This window comes from Nicotiana sylvestris, chromosome 6 (assembly GCF_000393655.2).
Source record: "Nicotiana sylvestris chromosome 6, ASM39365v2, whole genome shotgun sequence".
Lineage (NCBI taxonomy): Eukaryota > Viridiplantae > Streptophyta > Magnoliopsida > Solanales > Solanaceae > Nicotiana > Nicotiana sylvestris.
Genome location: NC_091062.1, coordinates 185,320,248 through 185,339,918, shown reverse-complemented (window position 1 = coordinate 185,339,918; position 19,671 = coordinate 185,320,248). Strand labels below are relative to the sequence as shown.

Genomic DNA, 19,671 nt, shown 5'->3' with positions numbered 1-19,671 from the left:
AAATCCCAAAACTAGCTCAATAGCTGATTTTGTGCCAAATCCCTAATAATACACATGTTTTTCTAAAATAAAATTGGGAAATATGTTTTGAAAACATATGTCCAAACATATTTTCATTTTCATACCAAATTTCACCCAAATAAGATTTTTCAAAACAAACTTAGGAATCTATGGCCAAACGCTAGCATAGTGTACCTGGATAGGTTGTACAATAGTTTCCTTATATTGTGTAATTTTGCTTTAAAATTCACTTGTTTTTATATAGGAGGGTGTAAAATGATATAATTATCACATCTCACATAAGAGTACTTATTTAAGAGTTCCTGCACAAATTTATAAAAACTCTGAACCAGACCATTCTTTGTATTTAAGTTTTACCTTTGATAATCAAATTCTTTAACATTTATATATTTTGTTAGTGTTACTAGTAAATAAAAATTACAGTAATTACTAAAAAGAAAATTGGAGAGATTTCAGGCGCCAAAATGCACAAAAAGCCCGCGCCTTTCTCCCTCCATGCACTAAACACCCCCGCCCTTTATTTCAAGTTTTCAACTCATTTCTAACCTCATTTTCACCTACACATTTCACAGTTTCATTGTCGCCGGCGAAAAGTGGCGGATTCCAAATTTAGACACCATTATTTCTGATTTAAAAGCTGAAATATATATATATATATCTAACACTTCAATAACTGCAAGTTATTTTGGATCCGTCACTTGTTCTAAGCGCCGGCAAAGTACAAATGCAGGGTCGCCTACACCACCCCCACACCGCCACTCCTATCGCCGACGTTATCCTCCCTAAGCGAGGCAAAAAACGGGGTAGTTACACCTGTGGTCGTTGTGGTGTTCCTAAAAAAGGCCACGTTTGTAGTTTTCCTAAGGACCTTAATCCTATTAGTAATCCAAACCCTAATCTCACTCCTAGTCCTAGTTCTAATCCCAGTCCCGATCCTGAATCATTCCGTTTGCCTTCTCCACTCTCGGTCGTCCGTCCTCAGTCGCCGCCACCTCCTCCGCCGCCGCAGCAACGTCTTATACTCCCGCAACTCCGGCGAGCACTTTCATTCGATGACATTGATGTTACTGACTCATGTAAATCTGATGACGAGGAAGATGAGTTTTTTTTGGATCCGGATAATGAATCGGATGTAATCGGGTCCGGAAAGTTGCCGGGGTATTGTTTATGGGAGGTGTTTAAGAGATTGCCGCCTCCGGCGTTGCTAACGGCGGCTAGGGTTTGTAAAGGGTGGAGGGATACTTCTAGAAGGGTCTGGAAGTCTGCCGAGGAACTTAGACTTCGGGTTCCGGTGAAGGCCCAGATTGGACTTGTTGGATCGGTGTTGAAGAAGTGTCCTGGGCTTGTTAAGCTTTCTGTTACAATGGAAAGGTTGGTTCTTTCAAAAAAATGGAATGGCGGGTCGGATCTAGGATTTGTCAATCGGATCTAGGAATAATAATATAAAAGGACTAAACTTTTTCTATTTAACAAATGAAGTTTGATTGAACAATGAAAGTAAATACTAACAAAAAAAACTGTAATTTGTTTAACATTTGATAATTTGCAATGAAATTGCTGTATAATGTTATAACCTTGAATACAGAATTATTGTCAGTGTGTATAACTTAAATTCTTTTAAAATTTGTAATAAGTTTGGAATGCAAGTTTTGTGCGGTACTAGGTTAGATTTGAGTTAAATGATGTTGTGTAATACGTAGTAACAGAATGTACATTTGATTGATTATTACTGATGGTCTCTATTTTACAGTGATGTTGATGCTACCATGTTGGCATGCATTGCATTTTCCTGCCCGAAATTAGATTCGATAGAGATCTTCACATCTGGTACCTCAGTCAATCGGATCACGGGGTATGCTACTATGCTTTAGTTCTCTAATTTGCTATAAGTCTTGTGAGTTATACCCTTTGTTTTTGCCAATGGACATGTTTCTTGCGTAGTTAATCTTGTTCAATTGCAATATATTGAGTTCAATGAACTCGGTTTTGGGAGGAAAGGGGTATGCTAGGTTAAAAAACCTCGTCTGTAAATCATAGTTTCTGCAATCTTGGGAATTGATGCCATGAATTATTCATAAATGCCTTTTCTGCATAGTCACTTATTTGGTACCCCAATTGGAACGTTTGTTATTTTGTGATAACTAATCATTTAGTTAAAGTCCTCTAGCTGCATAGTGGGAGTGGCCTATCTAATATTTAGGTTCATGCAATATATAGTTGCTAAGGGGATGCAAATTGCATTCTCTATATATTTTATGAAAGCCATGCCATCTAATGCAGGGATGAGTTGGGTCGTTTTGTTGCTGACAAAAGATGTCTTACTAATCTCAAGATGGAAGGCTGCTCTAATCTTGGGGGTTTTACTCTTTGTTCAACCAGTCTCTCCACTCTTTGGCTTTCAGATCTCTATTGTCACTCTAAGATGGTAAATAGCGTATGATGTTATGGTACTTATTCTGGGCTGCAAACATATGCGTGATGTGTGTTCACCTCTCTAGGTCTTTAACTGCCCCAACTTGAAGGAAATTTCTGTGGATTTTTCTCGGCAAGAAAATGATACCACTGATCTAACTCTCATGGTGGATGGTCTTGGAAGGAGCTGTCCTAGACTCCAGAGCATTCACATTGCTTCCATCCGGCTTACAAATGCTGTTGTGCTTGCTTTAACAGCAGCAAATTTAAGGTTTGCAATGTTCATCCACTTGGATCTCTTATGACCTTCTTTTCTGAAAGGCACCTTGATTTTCCCTTGATAAAGCTTGTTAATAATTGTTTTACTACCTTGCACATCAGGGGGTTACAAATGCTTTCTCTTGTACTGGGGTCAGAAATAACTGATGCATCTGTTGCAGCTATTGCTTCAAGCTACTCAAGCCTAGAGTTGCTTGATTTAAGCGGGTAAGTTTTACTTCCCTGAGCCATTTTTGTGGTTCCTCCACACTGTGGGTGATAACAAGTAAATGAATGTCGGGTAATCGATACACTGGTTGAGTTTCCTTCTTTTGGTTATTTGCTTCCTGGTATGTCTGCAGATCCACAAAGAATAGTCAGCCCCTTAAACAAAACAAACTGGAGCTTAACAGCTTGTTTGGATTGTTGTTACATATCGTTTCATAATGTATCTATCATATTGTATTGTATTGTATTGTTTGATAAATACAACGTTTGGATTGATTGTATCGTTTGCTGTCGATTCATGATGTCACACACTAAAAATATGAAGAATAAACTTGCAACATTATTAAGAAAAAATAGAATACAAAGTAGAATTATTATATAAAAAAGTAGGTTAAATAATAAAATATGATTTTTCAATAATAAGGAAGGGCAAGATGATAGGAAAAAGCAAGGAAACTACGTCACCAAACCAAATCTGCCGTTTCATAAATTGACACTTTTCATTGTTATGAAACGATGAATTTAACTATACGATACAATAAGATTTAAGTAACAATTGAAACAAACATTGTATTAAAAGTAAATATACAATACAATATAATGGGTAACAACCATCCAAAGAAGCTGTTAGTTGATATACTGAAAGCTGTATCACCAACCAACATAGTGGTTGCAATTGAACCATAGTTGATGGTTGACTAGGATATCAATTTGCTTTTGTGGATCTAGGCAATAACAACAACATACCCAGTATATTCTCATAAGTTGGGTCAGGGGAGGGTAGTTTGTACCTAGACCTTACCTTTACCTTGTGTAGGTAGAGAGGCTATTTCCGATAGACCGTCGGCTCAGGTAAGCACAATATCAGCAGTAAAGAAATGCAATATAAAAAAGTGAACAAGTCATGGAAAGGAAACATATGCAATAGGATCTAGGGAAGTTAGTCTAACGTGAAATTTGGATATCATCTTAAAGTATACCTTCAGTAGACATGGTTATTGGTCCTATATTGCATTTGTTTCTTTTTTTCGGAAGCAACTAATTTATTTGAATGGAAATTGAGGGTAGTATTTTCTATTGCTTTTTTTGTTGTTGCAGGTCCAGCATTAGTGATAGTGGCATTGGAATGATATGCAATGTATTCCCAGAGACATTGTCTAAACTTCTCATTGCTGTTTGTCCAAATATCACTTCAAGTAAACATTCATATCTGCTTCCTTGATTATCCAACCCAGCAACCTGTTGCATGTTCACTAATTTGTTTGGAATTTGTGTTGGATTCTTTTAGGTGGCATTCAATTTGCTACAGCTCAGTTGCCTAATCTAGAGCTAATGGACTGTGGTATGACCATTTGTGATCCGAATCTAGACAGTACAACTCAGGAAAATAATGATCTCCAGTTACAAAGAACTTCAAACAGTAAAATGCACCTTATATATCAAAAACTGATTATTAAACATACCCGCTTGAAGAAACTCAGCTTATGGGGTTGCTCTGGATTAGATGTGAGATTCTTCAGTCAATAGCATCTAAGCTTTCCTTGTCTCCTTTCTGCTTTAGCTGACTGAAATTTTCATGCAGGCATTATATCTGAATTGTCCAGAACTTAAAGATTTGAACCTGAACTCTTGTATAAATCTGAATCCAGGTCTGTTTTTTTGATGTTCCTCTTAAGCCTTTGAGCTTTATGGAAAATAAAGCATTTTCGCTAGAATTGACTTTAATCATTTTTACCTTTCCTTACAGAAAGATTGTTACTCCAGTGCCCCAATCTGGAAAGTGTTCATGCATTAGGTTGCCAGGACATGTTGGTTGAAACCCTTCAGAATCAGGTAAACTAGTGGATATTTCCCACGTTCTGAACTTCATCTTAATTCTGCTTTATCCCCCCTGGATGTGTGTTAACAAAAGACATACAGAGGACAGGGAAAGATAGTCTCTATTAAGTCTCAAATTGGTATTTAATGAAAGCTGTTGAAATACAATAAGTTCCCAACAGAATTACAGTAAAATCTGAAAGAGAAACTTCCTAATAAACAGGAATTACTCAACCAACAGAATACATCCCTAAAGACTAGGTATCCACAAGACTACAACTGAAAAAAAAAACATGCCTAAAGACTAGGTATTCACAAGACCACAACTGAAAAATCGTAAGACTAGGTAAGTCCACAACTGATAAATCGTAAGAGTAGGCCCACGACTGAAGAATATCTAAAGTATCTTCTGCAATTAAAAAAAAAGCTGCTTCATCATCATGCCAACTCAGCATCTTGCATCAGCTCATCAAACTCACAGCTCATGAGTTATATTGCAACGGCCTTCTTTACCAGTATGCCGTTTGAACGTGGCCACATTCTTGGTGGCAGAGCAATTTCACTCTTTTCTTATTGGCAAGTCAGTTTGTTTCTTATGATTGTGTTCGACTCTTGCTATTTAGCAATCAAACCTCCTTTGTGTTCTCTTCAAGACACTTATTACTATGTTCCCTGCTTGTTATCTTTTGATGTCTTTCGGAATTGTGAACAAAAATTTCCGGGTGAAACGGAAACATTTGCATGAAATAGTGATCTAAAAGTAACCCTTGGCCTGGTGGCAATTGACTTGAGCCTTGGGGTTTACTCCCTTTCAAGGTGTCAAGCTCGAAATCCACTGGGTGCAAACAATTTTTGAGGGCCATCGGATTGGGTAAAACCTGAATTAACCATGGTGCACTTGCGGGAAACTCCTTGCCGAGGGCCTGTATACCCCTGGGATTAGTCGGACTCTTAGAGACTCGGACACCCGGTGCAAATAAAAAAAAAATAGTGATCTAAAAGTTTCTAGGGAAGTTAAACGAAGGGCACTTCGATTATATTTCTAGAATGTGTTTATTAACTCTGATTCCCCTTTTTGTTGCATGCAGGTTTGCAATGATTTTATAACTGCAGAAGATCATTTTCATTGCAAACGTCTTCCTGATGGCTCGAAAAGGATCATGGTTCCACATTTATTCAGTCCACAGGTAATACTAAGAAATGACTTACTGGATGCTATGTTCCTCATTTCATATATTATTTATCCGAATGGAACTAAAGACATCTGTTTAGTACTGTTCCCATTTCTATTCTAGTGAAATAATGGGTAGAAGCTTATTTCTCTTTTCAAATATCTATCAAAGAGGGTGACATGGTTTACTTGTTTTGCAGCCAATTGACGGGAAGAAAAAGAGGATTTCGAAGCGCCGCCGTTGTACTGTGCTTGTAAGTTAGTCTACAGTGCCTGTTTTCTGCTGCCATTGTTAGTTTATAACAATTTGTTGTATGAAGAGAAACAGGAGAAACTGCTCATTGTATTCCCTTTCTCAATAAACAAGTAACTCTATGAAACTTGTGGTAAAAAGACGTCACATATTGCGAAAACAAAAGACCAAAGTTTCCCCCACAATAAATCCATTGTTTAGTATCGTTTTGATATGGCAAATGTGGCATTTCTACTTTAGACTATCTTGTATCTAAACTTAAAGTGACTTTCTTTTGTTCTTTTTCTATTTTGAGTTCGAGTAAAATTAGTTGAAAAATTAGACCATTATTTAAATGTCCAATAATTTTTAATCTTTGAAGGGTCTCTCAGCAATGATGATGTGCATTCAATTGCTTCAAATCATTAACAGATTTTTCTATATATCTATACTTTAGTTAAAAGATAAATTGTTGGACGGTGGTTTAACTAATGGGATTGACAAGAAATTACTTCGACCAAATAACTAATCATGAAAATTATAGTTTTGGACTTAATTCACTTATTCAGCATAGAATTTCTTTTCTTTTTTCTTTCTCATGGAAACTAAAACGTTGCTGGAGTAAGTTCATTTTCATCTTGATATAAACAAGTAATCATAGAATGCTGCACCTTAAGCGTTTTTATGATTGAAAGATTCAAACCAATTCCTTAGAAGGGAGAAGTGTAGCAATAGCCACTTTTAAGCTTGCTATTTAAAATATATCTACGGTTTATAATGTATTTAAAGATTAGCTAACTCACTCAAACTTCAAAATAATAATTGTCCTGAATTTGGAAATTTAAGATTTATTGTCTTGAATTTTTGAGCTCTTAATTTGAAATTCACGACACTAGTCCTGGACTAATTTAAAATTTAGGAGATAAGATTCGAACTTCTAAACATAATTTTTGAACTTTAGAACACGATATCCTGAAGTTTGAATTTTGAAGTTTAAACTCTAAGACGCCTTGTCTTGAAGTTTGAACAAAATTGGCTAATTTTTAAATATATTGTAAATTGTGAATATATTTTAAATAATGTGCTTGGCTCTACCTGGCATTATTTCCGCTCTTTAGAATGGACCTTTAACAACATAGTGGACGTGTTTCGTGTAATAGTTGGCTCATTAATAAGAGTGGGTCCCTCAAACCAAAAGTTATGTCAATTAAAAAAAGATTTATATAAGTTACTTGGTATCTATTGCTGATACGAGGTGGTAGGTATTTTGTATAATTAGTCAAGTGCGCACAAGCTGGTTTGGTCACCACAATTATTAAAAAAAAGAATTGTACACACACAACTACAAGTTTGTTATGATAAATATCACATTATGATGGATGTTTACTCTTCTTTCATGATCTTCATCTCAAATGCTTAATGACATATTCAATGACATATTTTGTATGTTCAATGAAATATTCCATGACATATTTTCTTCATTTTTTATGCCTATATAAAGGCCTTGTAATAGATAGGAAAATACACACAATTGAAGAAGAAATAAGAATCTCTCTTCCTCTCTTTCTATCTATATCTCTTAGTTTGTTTTTCTTGTTCTATATTGTTATTTTGGGTTATATTTTATAACATGTTATCAGCACGAGGCTCTACCATCTCAAGAAGATCTTTGAGAAAATTAAGGTATAATTTTTCTCAAATTTGTATTTTTTTAAATGTCTGATATTATGAAAAGAAAGTTCGTTGCCCTTGAAATTTCGGGCAAGAACTATATGACATGAGTATTGGATGCTGAAATCCATTTAGATGCAATGGGTTTTGGAGACGCCATTAAAGATAAAGATAAAGCATCTACACAAGACTGTGCTAAGGCTTTGATTTTCTTGTGCCATCACCTTGATGAAGGGTTAAAAATTGAATATCTCACAGTGAAAGATCCATTTGTTTTGTGGAATGGTTTAAAGGAAAGATATGACAACTTAAAGTTGGTCACTCTTCCACAAGCACGATATGATTAGGCTCATCTTAGGCTTCAAGACTTTAAGTCTGTTTCTGAATATAATTCTGCTATGTTTAGAATTACTTCTAAATTGAAACTCTGTGGAGATAATATCAGTGACTATGATATGTTTGAAAAAACATTTACAACGTTTCATGCCTCCAATATGGTCTTGCAACAACAGTACCGAGAGAAAGGCTTCACAAAGTACTCTCAGTTGATTTCTCTTCTACTTGTGGCTGAACGAAACAATGAATTTGACATCACCCACTTGGATGTGACAGATTTTTTTTGAGTACCCTAATGAAAAAATAAACCACTTGATCGGTGATGGATCTGTGTTTAGAGATGATTTAGCAATTTAATTTTTATGCTTTTTTATTCGTAGTATGTAATGAATAAACATCTTGAAATTTTTATTGCACTCTATAATTCTTCTTATGTAGTTCTTAAGAATATTTTTATTTTCGAAATTTTATAAATTTCACAAACAATGAGTAATATCCTATTAATTAGTATTCTAGTCTCAATGATCTTTTAACGATTTTAACTTTCCTATACATTGCTTTAATTCTCTTTAAGAAAAGGTTTACAAGCACCCTGGAACAACTTTTGTTACTTTACCCTAAATTTTTTTTATGAGTATGTTCTTTTCTTACACGGATCAATTAAGTTTCATACAATGTGTAGGAAAATGCAAATAATTTATACGTGTAAATAAATTTGTTGTAGTTGTATTAGTCATATGTGTACTTGTATTATTTTTTTTGCGTAATTATTTGTATAATAATTAGAATTTGCCAGAAAATGCATTAAAGACTATTATTGAATTATTGGTTTAACTTTATTTCTTTTCCATTTTTCTCTAAAAATACTAATATTTATTCATATACTTCTTTTGTATGTCAAACTATGAGAAGCAAATATGGATATCTTTCAAAGCAAACTTGGATCAAAGTTCAATTATAAAAATATTTGCTTAATTGATTCATGTACGACACATACAATATTCAAAGAGAAGAAATATTTCTCTCATTTAAGTATGTGTAAGGCAGATATTACTACAATTTCTGGTAGTAGTAATCTAATTGAAGGCTCTGGAAGAGCTACTATAACTCTGCCTATGGGAACAATAATTATCATTGAGAATGCAATGTTCTCCTCCAAGTCCAAGAGGAACTTGTTGAGTTTTAAAGATATCCGCAAAAATGGATTTCATATTGAGACAATAGATGAGAATAATATGGAATATCTCATCGTTACCAAGAATGTCTCTGGCTAGAAAAGAATTATTGAGAAGTTCCTATCTTTATCTTGTGGCCTGTATTGGACAAAAATTAGTGCAATTGAGGCACATTCTACCTTAAACCAAAAGGTTACTGCTTACAATACTTTTGTACTTTGGCATGATCGATTGGGCCATCCTGGATCAATTATGATGAGACGAATCATAGAAAACTCAAATGGGCATCCATTAAAGAATTTGAAAATTCTTTTAAATAATGAATTTTCTTGCACTTCTTGTTATCAAAGCAAGTTAATTATAAGACCATCACCAACAAAGGTTGGAATTGAGTCCCCTGCGTTTTTAGAACGTATACAATGGGACATTTGTGGACCTATTCACCCACCTAATGGGTCGTTTAGATATTTTATGGTCTTAATAGATGCATCCTCTAGATGGTCTCATGTATGCCTATTGTCATCTCGCAACCTCGCGTTTGCAAAATTAATGACACAAATAATCTGATTACGGGCACAATTTTCCGATAATCCAATTAAGTCTATTAGACTTGATAATGCTGCTGAGTTTTCATCCCAAGCATTTAATGATTATTGCTTATCAATTGGGATAAAAGTGGAACATCCTGTAGCTCATGTTCACACTCAAAATGGCCTTGCAGAGTCTTTAATTAAACGTGTGCAATTGATAGCAAGACCGTTACTCATGAAAATGAAGTTGCCCACTTCTGTTTGGGGTAACACCATTTTACATGCAACAATGCTAATTCGTCTCAGACCGATAAATTATCACAAATATTCCCCGTTGCAATTAGTTTTGGGTCATGAACCTAATATATCTCATCTAAGAATTTTTGGATGCGCTGTATATGTGCATGTAGCACCCCCATATCGCACCAAGATGGGTCCCCAAAGAAGGTTAGGAATATATGTTGGGTTTGAATCACCCTCCATTATTCGTTACCTTGAAACATTACCGAGAGATTTGTTCACTGCTCGTTTTGCAGATTGTCGATTTGATGAAACATTTTCCCCAAAATTAGGGGGAGAAATTAGTGAAACAAAACGTGAAATTTTGTGGAAAAATACATCATTGTCTCATCTTGATCCACGTGCATCTATTTGTGACACAGAGGTGCAAAAGATTATCCATTTGCAGAAAATAGCAAATCAAATGCCAGATGCATTTACGGATTTGAAAAGGATAACAAAATCACATATCCCTGCAGAGAATGTTCCAATCCGTATTGATGTCCCTATTGGACAATCTTCTAGTGTCATAGCTAATGAGTCAAAAGCACGCCTAAAATGTGGCAGACCATTAGGTTCTAAGGATCGAAATCCTAGAAAAAGAAAAACAAATGATCAAGATGACACTACGAAAGAGTCTCATAAAGAAATTCACGATTTAACCAATCCTGAGATTCATGAGGAAATCAATGAGCCTGAGACTCAAGAAAATAAGGAACTATCAATAAATCCAATCGATATTGAGACAAATTTGAATCGAATGGATATAGTGGCAGATTACATCTTTGCATATAATGTTGCATCTAGCATTATGCAAGAAAGTGAGGATCTTGAACCTCAATCTGTTGGAGAATATCGACAAAGACTTGATTGACCAAAATGGCAAGAAGCAATCCAATTAGAGTTAAGTTCACTTGCAAAACGTGAAGTTTTTGGGCATGTAGTCCAAACACCTAATGGTGTTAAGCCTGTTGGCTACAAATGGGTCTTTGTACGCAAAAAGAATGAGAAAAATGAGGTACAAAGATATAAGGCACGCCTTGTTGCACAAGGATTTTCACAAAGGCCTGGTGTCGATTATGAAGAGACATATTCTCCTGTTATGGATGCTATAACATTCCGTTATCTCATTAGTTTTGCTGTCCATGAAAAGCTTGACATGCATTTAATGGATGTAGTTACAGCCTACCTTTACGGCTCACTTGATAATGAGATATACATGAAAATTTTCGAGGGATTTAAAATGCCTAACGCACAGAATTCAAATTCCCGGGAAACATTTTCAATCAAATTGCAAAGATCTTTGTATGGTCTAAAGCAATCAGGAAGAATGTGGTATAACCATCTTAGTGAGTATTATATAAATGATGCCATTTGTCCATGTGTTTTTATAAAGAAAACAACATCGGAATTTGTTTTACTTGCCGTATATATTGATGGCATAAACCTTATTGGAACTCCTACAGAACTCCAAAAGGCAACTGATTATTTAAAGAAGGAATTCGAGATGAAAGATCTCGGAAAGGCAAAATTATGTCTCGGTTTGCAAATTGAACATTTGACAAATGAGATTTTTGTTCATCAATCGGCCTACATTAAAAAGGTATTGAAATGGTTTTACATGGATGGAGCACATCCATTAAGTACTTCGATGATTGTTCGATCACTTGATGTGAATAAGGACCCGTTTCGACCTCAAGAAAAGAATGAAGAGCTTCTTGGTACTGAAGTACCATATCTTAGTGTAATTGGTGCACTAATGTATCTCGCTAACACTACAAGGCCTGACATAACTTTTTCGGTTAATGTCTTAGCAAGATATAGCTCTGCTCCTACAAGGAGATACTGGAATGGGATCAAACACATATTGCGATATCTAAAAGGGACTACCGACATGAGCTTATTTTATGGCAATGATTGCAATCCCGATCTTGTTGGTTATGCCGATGCTGGGTATTTATCTGACCCGCATAAGGCTCGATCTTAAACAGGTTATGTGTTTACATATGGCGGCACTGCCATATCTTGGCGATCGACTAAGCAATCAATCGTGACTACTTCTTCTAATCATGCTGAGATAATTGCTATTCATGAAGCAAGTCGAGAATGTATTTGGTTGAGGTCTATAATACATCTTATCCGAGACAAATGTAGTTTGAAGTGTGAAAAACTACCCACAATTTTGTATGAAGACAATGCAGCATGCATAGCCCAATTGAAGGGAGGATTCATAAAAGGAGATAGGACAAAACACATTTCCCCAAAGTTATTTTTTACACATGATCTTCAAAGAATGGTGATATCAATGTGCAACAAATTCGTTCAAGTGATAATATGGCTGATTTGTTCACCAAATCTCTACCAACATCAACCTTCAAGAAACTGGTGTACAAAATTGGGATGCGAAGACTCAAGGATGTGAGTTGATGCTCTCATCAGGGGAGTTAATACGCGTTGTACTCTTTTTCCCTTACAAGGTTTTGTCCCACTGGGTTTTCCTTGCAAGGTTTTTAACGAGGCAACCAAAAGGCGTATTTCTAAACATGTGTACTCTTTTTCCTTCACTAGGATTTTTTTTCATAGAGTTTTTTTTCCTAATAAGGTTTTAACGAGGCACATTATCTTTGGACATCCAAGGGGGAGTGTTATGATAAATATCACATTATGATGGATGTCTACTCTTCTTCCATGATCTTCATCTCAAATGCTTAATGACATATTCAATGACATATTTTGTATGTTCAATGACATATTCCATGACATATTTTCTTCACTTTTTATGCCTATATAAAGGCCTTGTAATAGATAGGAAAATACACATAATTGAAGAAGAAATAAGAATCTCTCTTCCTCTCTTTGTATCTATATCTCTTAATTTGTTTTGCTTGTTCTATATTGTTATTTTGGGTTATATTTTATAACAAAGTTCCAATTTTTACCTTTTTAATTATATAATTTTCATCTTTACTCAAATAAAATAGAATGCTTTGTGTCTGGGAAGTTTGATGTATGAATGGACATGAATATGAGGTGGAATATTGAAGAATAAGTGGATAAGAATAAACACAAGAACATGCTAATGGGCCATGGACTGACCCAAAGCCAACCCATACCTACAGACAAGAAAGTAAGTATTCAAATGGTACCAAAGTCCAGAACTCAATTACACGTGCGGCTAGGCCCACATCTCCCTATCGCTATTTAATACTTCATACGTGCGTGCCTTTTCGGATTCAACTCATTCCTTTTTCTTTTTGGGATTTAACTCATTCCACATGTCTTGTTCTGGTATAGGTTTTGTCATTTGTGACCCCGATTAATATAGATTCGTATTAAGTAAGACCGATTAAAGGAAGTATCGCTCGTTATGAGGATTTTTTTTCCCTTGAACTCGAGATTTCTGATCAAGGATAGAATTCTACTCATTCTACCGTAATCCTCGGTGGTATTTCACATGCATTGTTCTCTGCAAAGTTTTTTTCCTTTTGCTAGTTGCTACTCTTGTTTCGTTTGTCTTACAAATTATCATTCAAATTGCTCTAGTTTATTTTGTGGGAAGATTTTGTAAATATCTATTGGATTGAAATGAGATTAGTTAGTGAGGGTCATTCAGAATTTATATAATCGATTCAGGCTTACTTGAGATTGAAATTCAGTTAGTTGTTTTTTTTCATAGAAGATGCTTTATGTTGCTTTGAGAGCAATTAATATTTGCAATTGAGACTGTTTATACTGTCTGCCAATAGTTTACAAAATTTATCTCCATCTCTTTTGTCTGGTTTTTGTGTTAAGCAATTTTTTTTAGCAATATTGTAAAGATGAGCTGTCGTGGGTAGTAAGTAAACCTTTATTTTTAATTAGAAGTTTCGAATTAAAATTATGAGAATGTAGTCGCTTTTGATATGAAACACTTTTACCTTTAAAGTGAACTTCCCGATGAGCACAATTTTGTAAAGGAATAACCGACTTGTTTCTCGAGAAGAGAGGGGAAAATGCTCAATATCATATGATTTAATAGTTCACATAATCTTTTGCTATTTGAAGGAACTCTCCACTTCTATTGGTATTTTAAATTCAGTGTATGATTAACATAGTCTTGAAACTACTTATATACCGGTATAGGTCATATCATAATTTACAAGAATATTTTGTAATCTTTTTGGATATTAATTATTAATAAAGGTAATAGAATATATTTTTGGTTCTAAAGCAGATAACAGACTCTAGGTGAGAAACCAAAAAAAATTGGGTAAAGGTGTGGGGGTTCAATTATATACGAGCTAAAATTGGGTAAAGGGGTGGGGGTGGAGGGGGAGGGGGAGTTATATACGAGCTATTAGGGGTATACAAAGAAAATCGACAAATCGCACCAACCCAATAATCCGAGTTAAATCGAGAAAAAAACCCCGACTATAATTTGGTTTGATTTGGTTTGATGTTGGAAAAAAAACCCCGACCATAAGTGGTTTAGTTTGGTTTTAGATAAAGAAAGTCAAACCGAAACCAAGCTAAGCCGACATTACATATATAGAAATTTTAGATATATTTAATATATAAATATACTTATTGTGATGTAATTTATAAATATTTCTTAAATTTTTTTCATAATTTTATCTTTTAAGGTACTATTTCAAGGTTGAACTTAAAACTTTTGAATGTTCCAATAAGTTTTATAGCTATTAATATTAGTAACTTAAATAATGCTAACAAAAGCCCAAACCAAAATCAAATCAATAATAATGCTAACAAAAGACATTCAATTCAATACTACGAATGACAATGTATTGAATATCTATTTTTTATTTTGCAATAATTTAGATAAAAATGCATAACCTATTTTTATTTTTTATTTTGCATTTAGTGATGTAATTAATAGTTCCTTATTAGTCTACTTATTTTAGCATGATTTAGTACTTTTAGATTATATTTATTTTATTATGGCTTTTTAATTAGCAATATTTATATTACATAATTTTATTGTCTTTATTGTTGGATATTTTAGGATAATGCCATGACACATCTTATATTTTATATTATTTTCTTAGGAAACACCTTATATAGTTGTATCTTACTAGGATTAACGAAATATTTTGAGCACAAGTTATATGTTTTGTGCTACGAAGATTTTATCGGAAAATCCCCCGAAAAAACCCGAATAACCCTAGAAAAACCGAGATTGAAAAACACAAGTTTTATTGGTTTGGTTTGGTCTTTAGATTTAATAACCTGACACAATTAGTTTGATTTGGTTACAAAATTTGAACTAACCCGACCTATGTACACCCCTACCAGCTATCATACAGGTAATACTAATTAAGCATATATATATATACTAGTCTTAGGGTACGCGCTTTGCGCATGTACCCGTATCAATGAATATATAAGTTTTTAAGAATTCCGTAAAAATATAAACTAAAAGTTAAAAAAAAATTGAAAATGACAAATATTATTCCCAGTTAGATAGATCAATAAATAAAGATGCCATATACTACAAAAGTTTCAGATGCCTTATTTGTTATTTAAAAAGGACTTATCAGAATTTCAAAATTAAAATTCAATCTTTTGGTCTTTTAGAAATTTAGGATGAAAAAATTGGCGCTATACCTCCTAAAAATTGATAGTGATAATGTAAGGTTTAAAGAATAACTAATTTTGAATAATATTTTATAATAAATTACTCATATTTAGTATATATAAGAAATAGAGGATAAAATGTATTATAATATATATATATATATATATATATATATATGTCACCTATTGGACTGAATTTAAGAAAGGGAAAAAACAAATGGTAACTCATTTTTAATACATTTTATCCTCTACTATTTCGTCCTTATTGCTTTAAATTTGCATTGTTATCAATTTGACTCTTAGTTTAATATTATAATCAATTTTTTTTTTACTTTTTTCACCATTAATTTATGTACCTTAAGAGTTTTATCAACTTGAGTTTTTTTTTTACTTATACGATGAATTTAAAAATAGTTACATCGAATTATTTTGCTAATCAGTTAATTTAACGACTTAATTATTTGTTCTCAATATTTTGAATTCGCTCATCCCAAATTTATATACTTATTATAATTATAATTTTATTCAATAAAAATTCTACTTTCAAATAGTTAAATAGTATGTCAATTTTGAATTGTTGTGCTCCAGGAATCATTGTGCTTTTGACTCCTACAAAATTTTGCTAATGCATAATTTCTAAAGTTTCTAAAAGTAAGAAAATCGTATAGTTTAAGATAGCTTTAATAATAAGGGACTTCAAATAAGGAAATTCATATATGGTAAAAAGTTAAACAAATTTAATGTGTTAGATATTGGGATTTTCTACCTAAAAATTAGAAAAGCAACTTAAAATTATAAATTTATCTAACGTGAAATCTATTTTTAAAGGATAAAAAAGACAATTTCACTAAAGGGCTTTGTACTTTGCGCATATATCTCATATTAATTAGTATAAAACTTTACTAATCATATAAAAATTATTAAACTATGTACAATTGTTAAGTATCATTTCCAAAATATTTTTAGAATTTATATTGAATTAAAGGGTATGATAATTATGGATATTGAAATAATTTATATCAAATAATAATATCTATTAGAATGTGTATTTAAATTTTAGTACATAAAATTTATAGATTTGATTAAAAGGCAATGGACATACTATTATATAACCTGAGGATCAAACATGCTTTTTCATAAATAGTCTTTCTTTCTTTTTATTTTTTATTTTTGCTAAGATAATTAAGTCATATAAAATTAATTGATTTTAATTGTATTACCAGTTATAAATTTTTAATTGAGAAGGAGTGGCAACGAATTATCAGCTTTAGTTATAGTTCGTACTTAGTCTTTTTTTTACTAAGATAATTAAAATACATAGAATAAAAATATTAGCTAATTCAATATTTAAAAATAAATTGTAATATCCAACATTTAAAATATTAATGAAAATTATAATTATATCTATGCAATGCATATTTATGCTGATATATTTGTTTCTTATAATTTTATATATATTTATCACCAACAAATTTATTTTAATCTAATTTAGTCTAAAATAATTAATTAAAACTAATGAAAAAGAAAATATAGATAAAACACAACGTGTGCATGGAGAAAACATGAAGAGAAGCAATATTATCACTAAATTTGTAACGTGCACCATAAACTAATATAGTAACATTCTTTTATTAAGGTTATGTTAGTTCAAGTAAGAAATAATTTAGTAAGAAAATCTCGGTTGATTATAAAGTTCTAAATATTAAAAAGATTAACTTAGATTATAATTTTATCCAATATAAAATTTTATTCAAAGAACCCCAATAAATATCTGGATGCTCGAAATTTAACAGAAGAAGAAATTTAAACATATACAAAGGTTGAAAATAAACAGAGTTCATCAACATATTATGATAGATGACAAAATAGTTTCTTGCAAACAAATATTTGTTATGTGAAAGCAAAAGGCAATAGCTAAAGGTGAACTTTAGAACAAATACTCCTTAAAAAATTATATAAAAAATAAATAAAAAGGAGCTCTACATAATGACTTCGATAATTTTGATTGAGTTGATAGGATTTTTGCATTATAACTGTTTATAAAAATTTAGTTATTAATTTCAATGAGGACAAATAAAAAAGTGGTTTAAATCACTTCTAAAACTTTAGAATCCTAACGAATCAACATTTACTTTGTTGGACGTTCTAGGAAATATGGGTAATTTCAAATAAGGAAGGAATTATTAAGTAAAATTTAGTTGAGTTAAAAGTCTTTAAAATTAGTAGTTTCTACCTAATTCAAGTAAGGAAAGAGAATTTTAGTTGATTTCAAAGCCTTAAAAATCAAAAAAATTATTTAATTACTATTTTGTCCAATATATAATCTATTTTTAAAGGATAAAAAAGGTGAACGACATTTCGCTAAGGGGCTTCGTGCTTTTAATATACTATAATTTTAGTGTACGTGCGTTGCACGTGTGCATCACGTTAGTCAATATAAAATATATATGAATTATAGAAACATAGCGATGGAGGTTAAATTCAATGCAATATATGTTTAAATGATGAAAATAAATATTAGTACATTGATGCAATATATAGTTGAATTCAACATTTCTGAAAGAATTTAATGTAATTAGTTCTATAGTATTTATAATTATAAATATTTAATTATATAAGATACAAATATGATAGGTTGTTATTTCATCTACCAACTCTTTGTAAACTCTACGTTCATAATGTTATTATACAAAAAAATAATTGTTCATTCAAAGTTAATCAAAATTATAGACAAGCCAAATGAACCTCTTCTTGTGTAAACAAATTATCTAGATTCTTATTGATCTAAGTCTAAATTCCCTACTTTGCACGTTTATCCAACACCAAATAAAAGTTAATACTATCCTAAACTCACTCTAAATGCACTATGCTATTGACAACTTTGAAATTTCAAGAGTTCACATTATTAAGGTCAATTTTTTAAAATTATGGGGGGGGGGGGGGGGGGGATTGGGGGGAGGATGACAAATATATAGCTATTTCAAGAGTTCCAAATGCATTAGTTTATCTTAAGTTTAAAAAATGAAACGTAGTTACAAATTCGCATAGTATGACTGTAGCTTAATTTATTTCTAAATTAACATCATTTTAGTTCAATCTTCTAGAAATTTAAAGTTGAGATAATCAAAACTCTTAAATGTTAACAGGAAAAAGGCGAACATGCATTGTTGATGGATGTTTCATATTTTAGGCAATCAATTATTGATAATTTAGAGAGAGAAACATACTATTATATACCTCATAGGCTAAGAATTAAAATAACTTTAATGAAATGTACTAAACTCCAAAAGAATATTTATAAAAAACTGATCAAATAAGGAATGATTTAATAAGTTAAAATTTAATTCAATTTGAAGTCCTAATTGTTAGGATCTTCGTAAGTAAAATTCTAGTTGATTTGAAGTCCTAAATTAGGAAAATAATTAAATGACTATTTTATCTAGAGTAAAATTAGCTTTTAAATAGTAAAAAAGATATTTCAATAGGGATTTCGTGCTTTTAATATAGTATAGATAGATAAACAATTTCCTACATAGTTTAAGTGAGAGAAAAAATATAATAAATAAATTTTTATTAATTTGAGATCCCAATTATTCCTCATAATTTGTATTTCTTAATTTTAATTTAATATGAAAGTAATAAAATAATTAAAAATATATTATTATTACCCGCACTGGATGTTTACACATAACCAATAGATACATGGCATGTGTCTTGCATATGGATTTCAATCATTTAACCATAGTAAATTATATTCATTCTCATCTAATTAAATTAATTAACCATAGTGAGTTAATATAGTTTGGTGTAAACACATGGTGTGAGTAAGTATTTACCCAACTATGATAATATCTTGGTTGAACTTTGTATAATCCTTAAGAAATTAAGAATAATATATCTCAGTTTGCATTTAATAAATAAGATATCATATTACTTAATTTAATCAAAATATAATAGAAAATTATG

At 32.1% G+C, this 19,671-nt stretch overlaps 2 protein-coding genes across 2 annotated transcripts; both read left to right on the top strand.

Moving 5' to 3' along the window:
- Positions 1–570: 570 nt before the first annotated feature.
- On the top strand, positions 571–6,382 carry LOC104219829 (F-box/LRR-repeat protein 17-like). Its single transcript, XM_009770571.2, has 11 exons — positions 571–1,392; positions 1,772–1,873; positions 2,302–2,446; positions 2,520–2,704; positions 2,815–2,919; positions 4,018–4,115; positions 4,208–4,425; positions 4,502–4,568; positions 4,667–4,752; positions 5,826–5,924; positions 6,109–6,382. The coding sequence occupies exons 1-11, from the start codon at positions 746–748 to the stop codon at positions 6,169–6,171; spliced, it is 1,815 nt and encodes a 604-aa protein (XP_009768873.1). The 5' UTR covers positions 571–745; the 3' UTR covers positions 6,172–6,382.
- Positions 6,383–7,951: 1,569 nt separating this feature from the next.
- On the top strand, positions 7,952–9,421 carry LOC138871802 (uncharacterized). Its single transcript, XM_070149706.1, has 3 exons — positions 7,952–8,124; positions 8,218–8,416; positions 9,191–9,421. Exons 1-3 carry the CDS (start codon positions 7,952–7,954, stop codon positions 9,419–9,421), a joined length of 603 nt encoding a protein of 200 aa, XP_070005807.1.
- Positions 9,422–19,671: the final 10,250 nt, after the last annotated feature.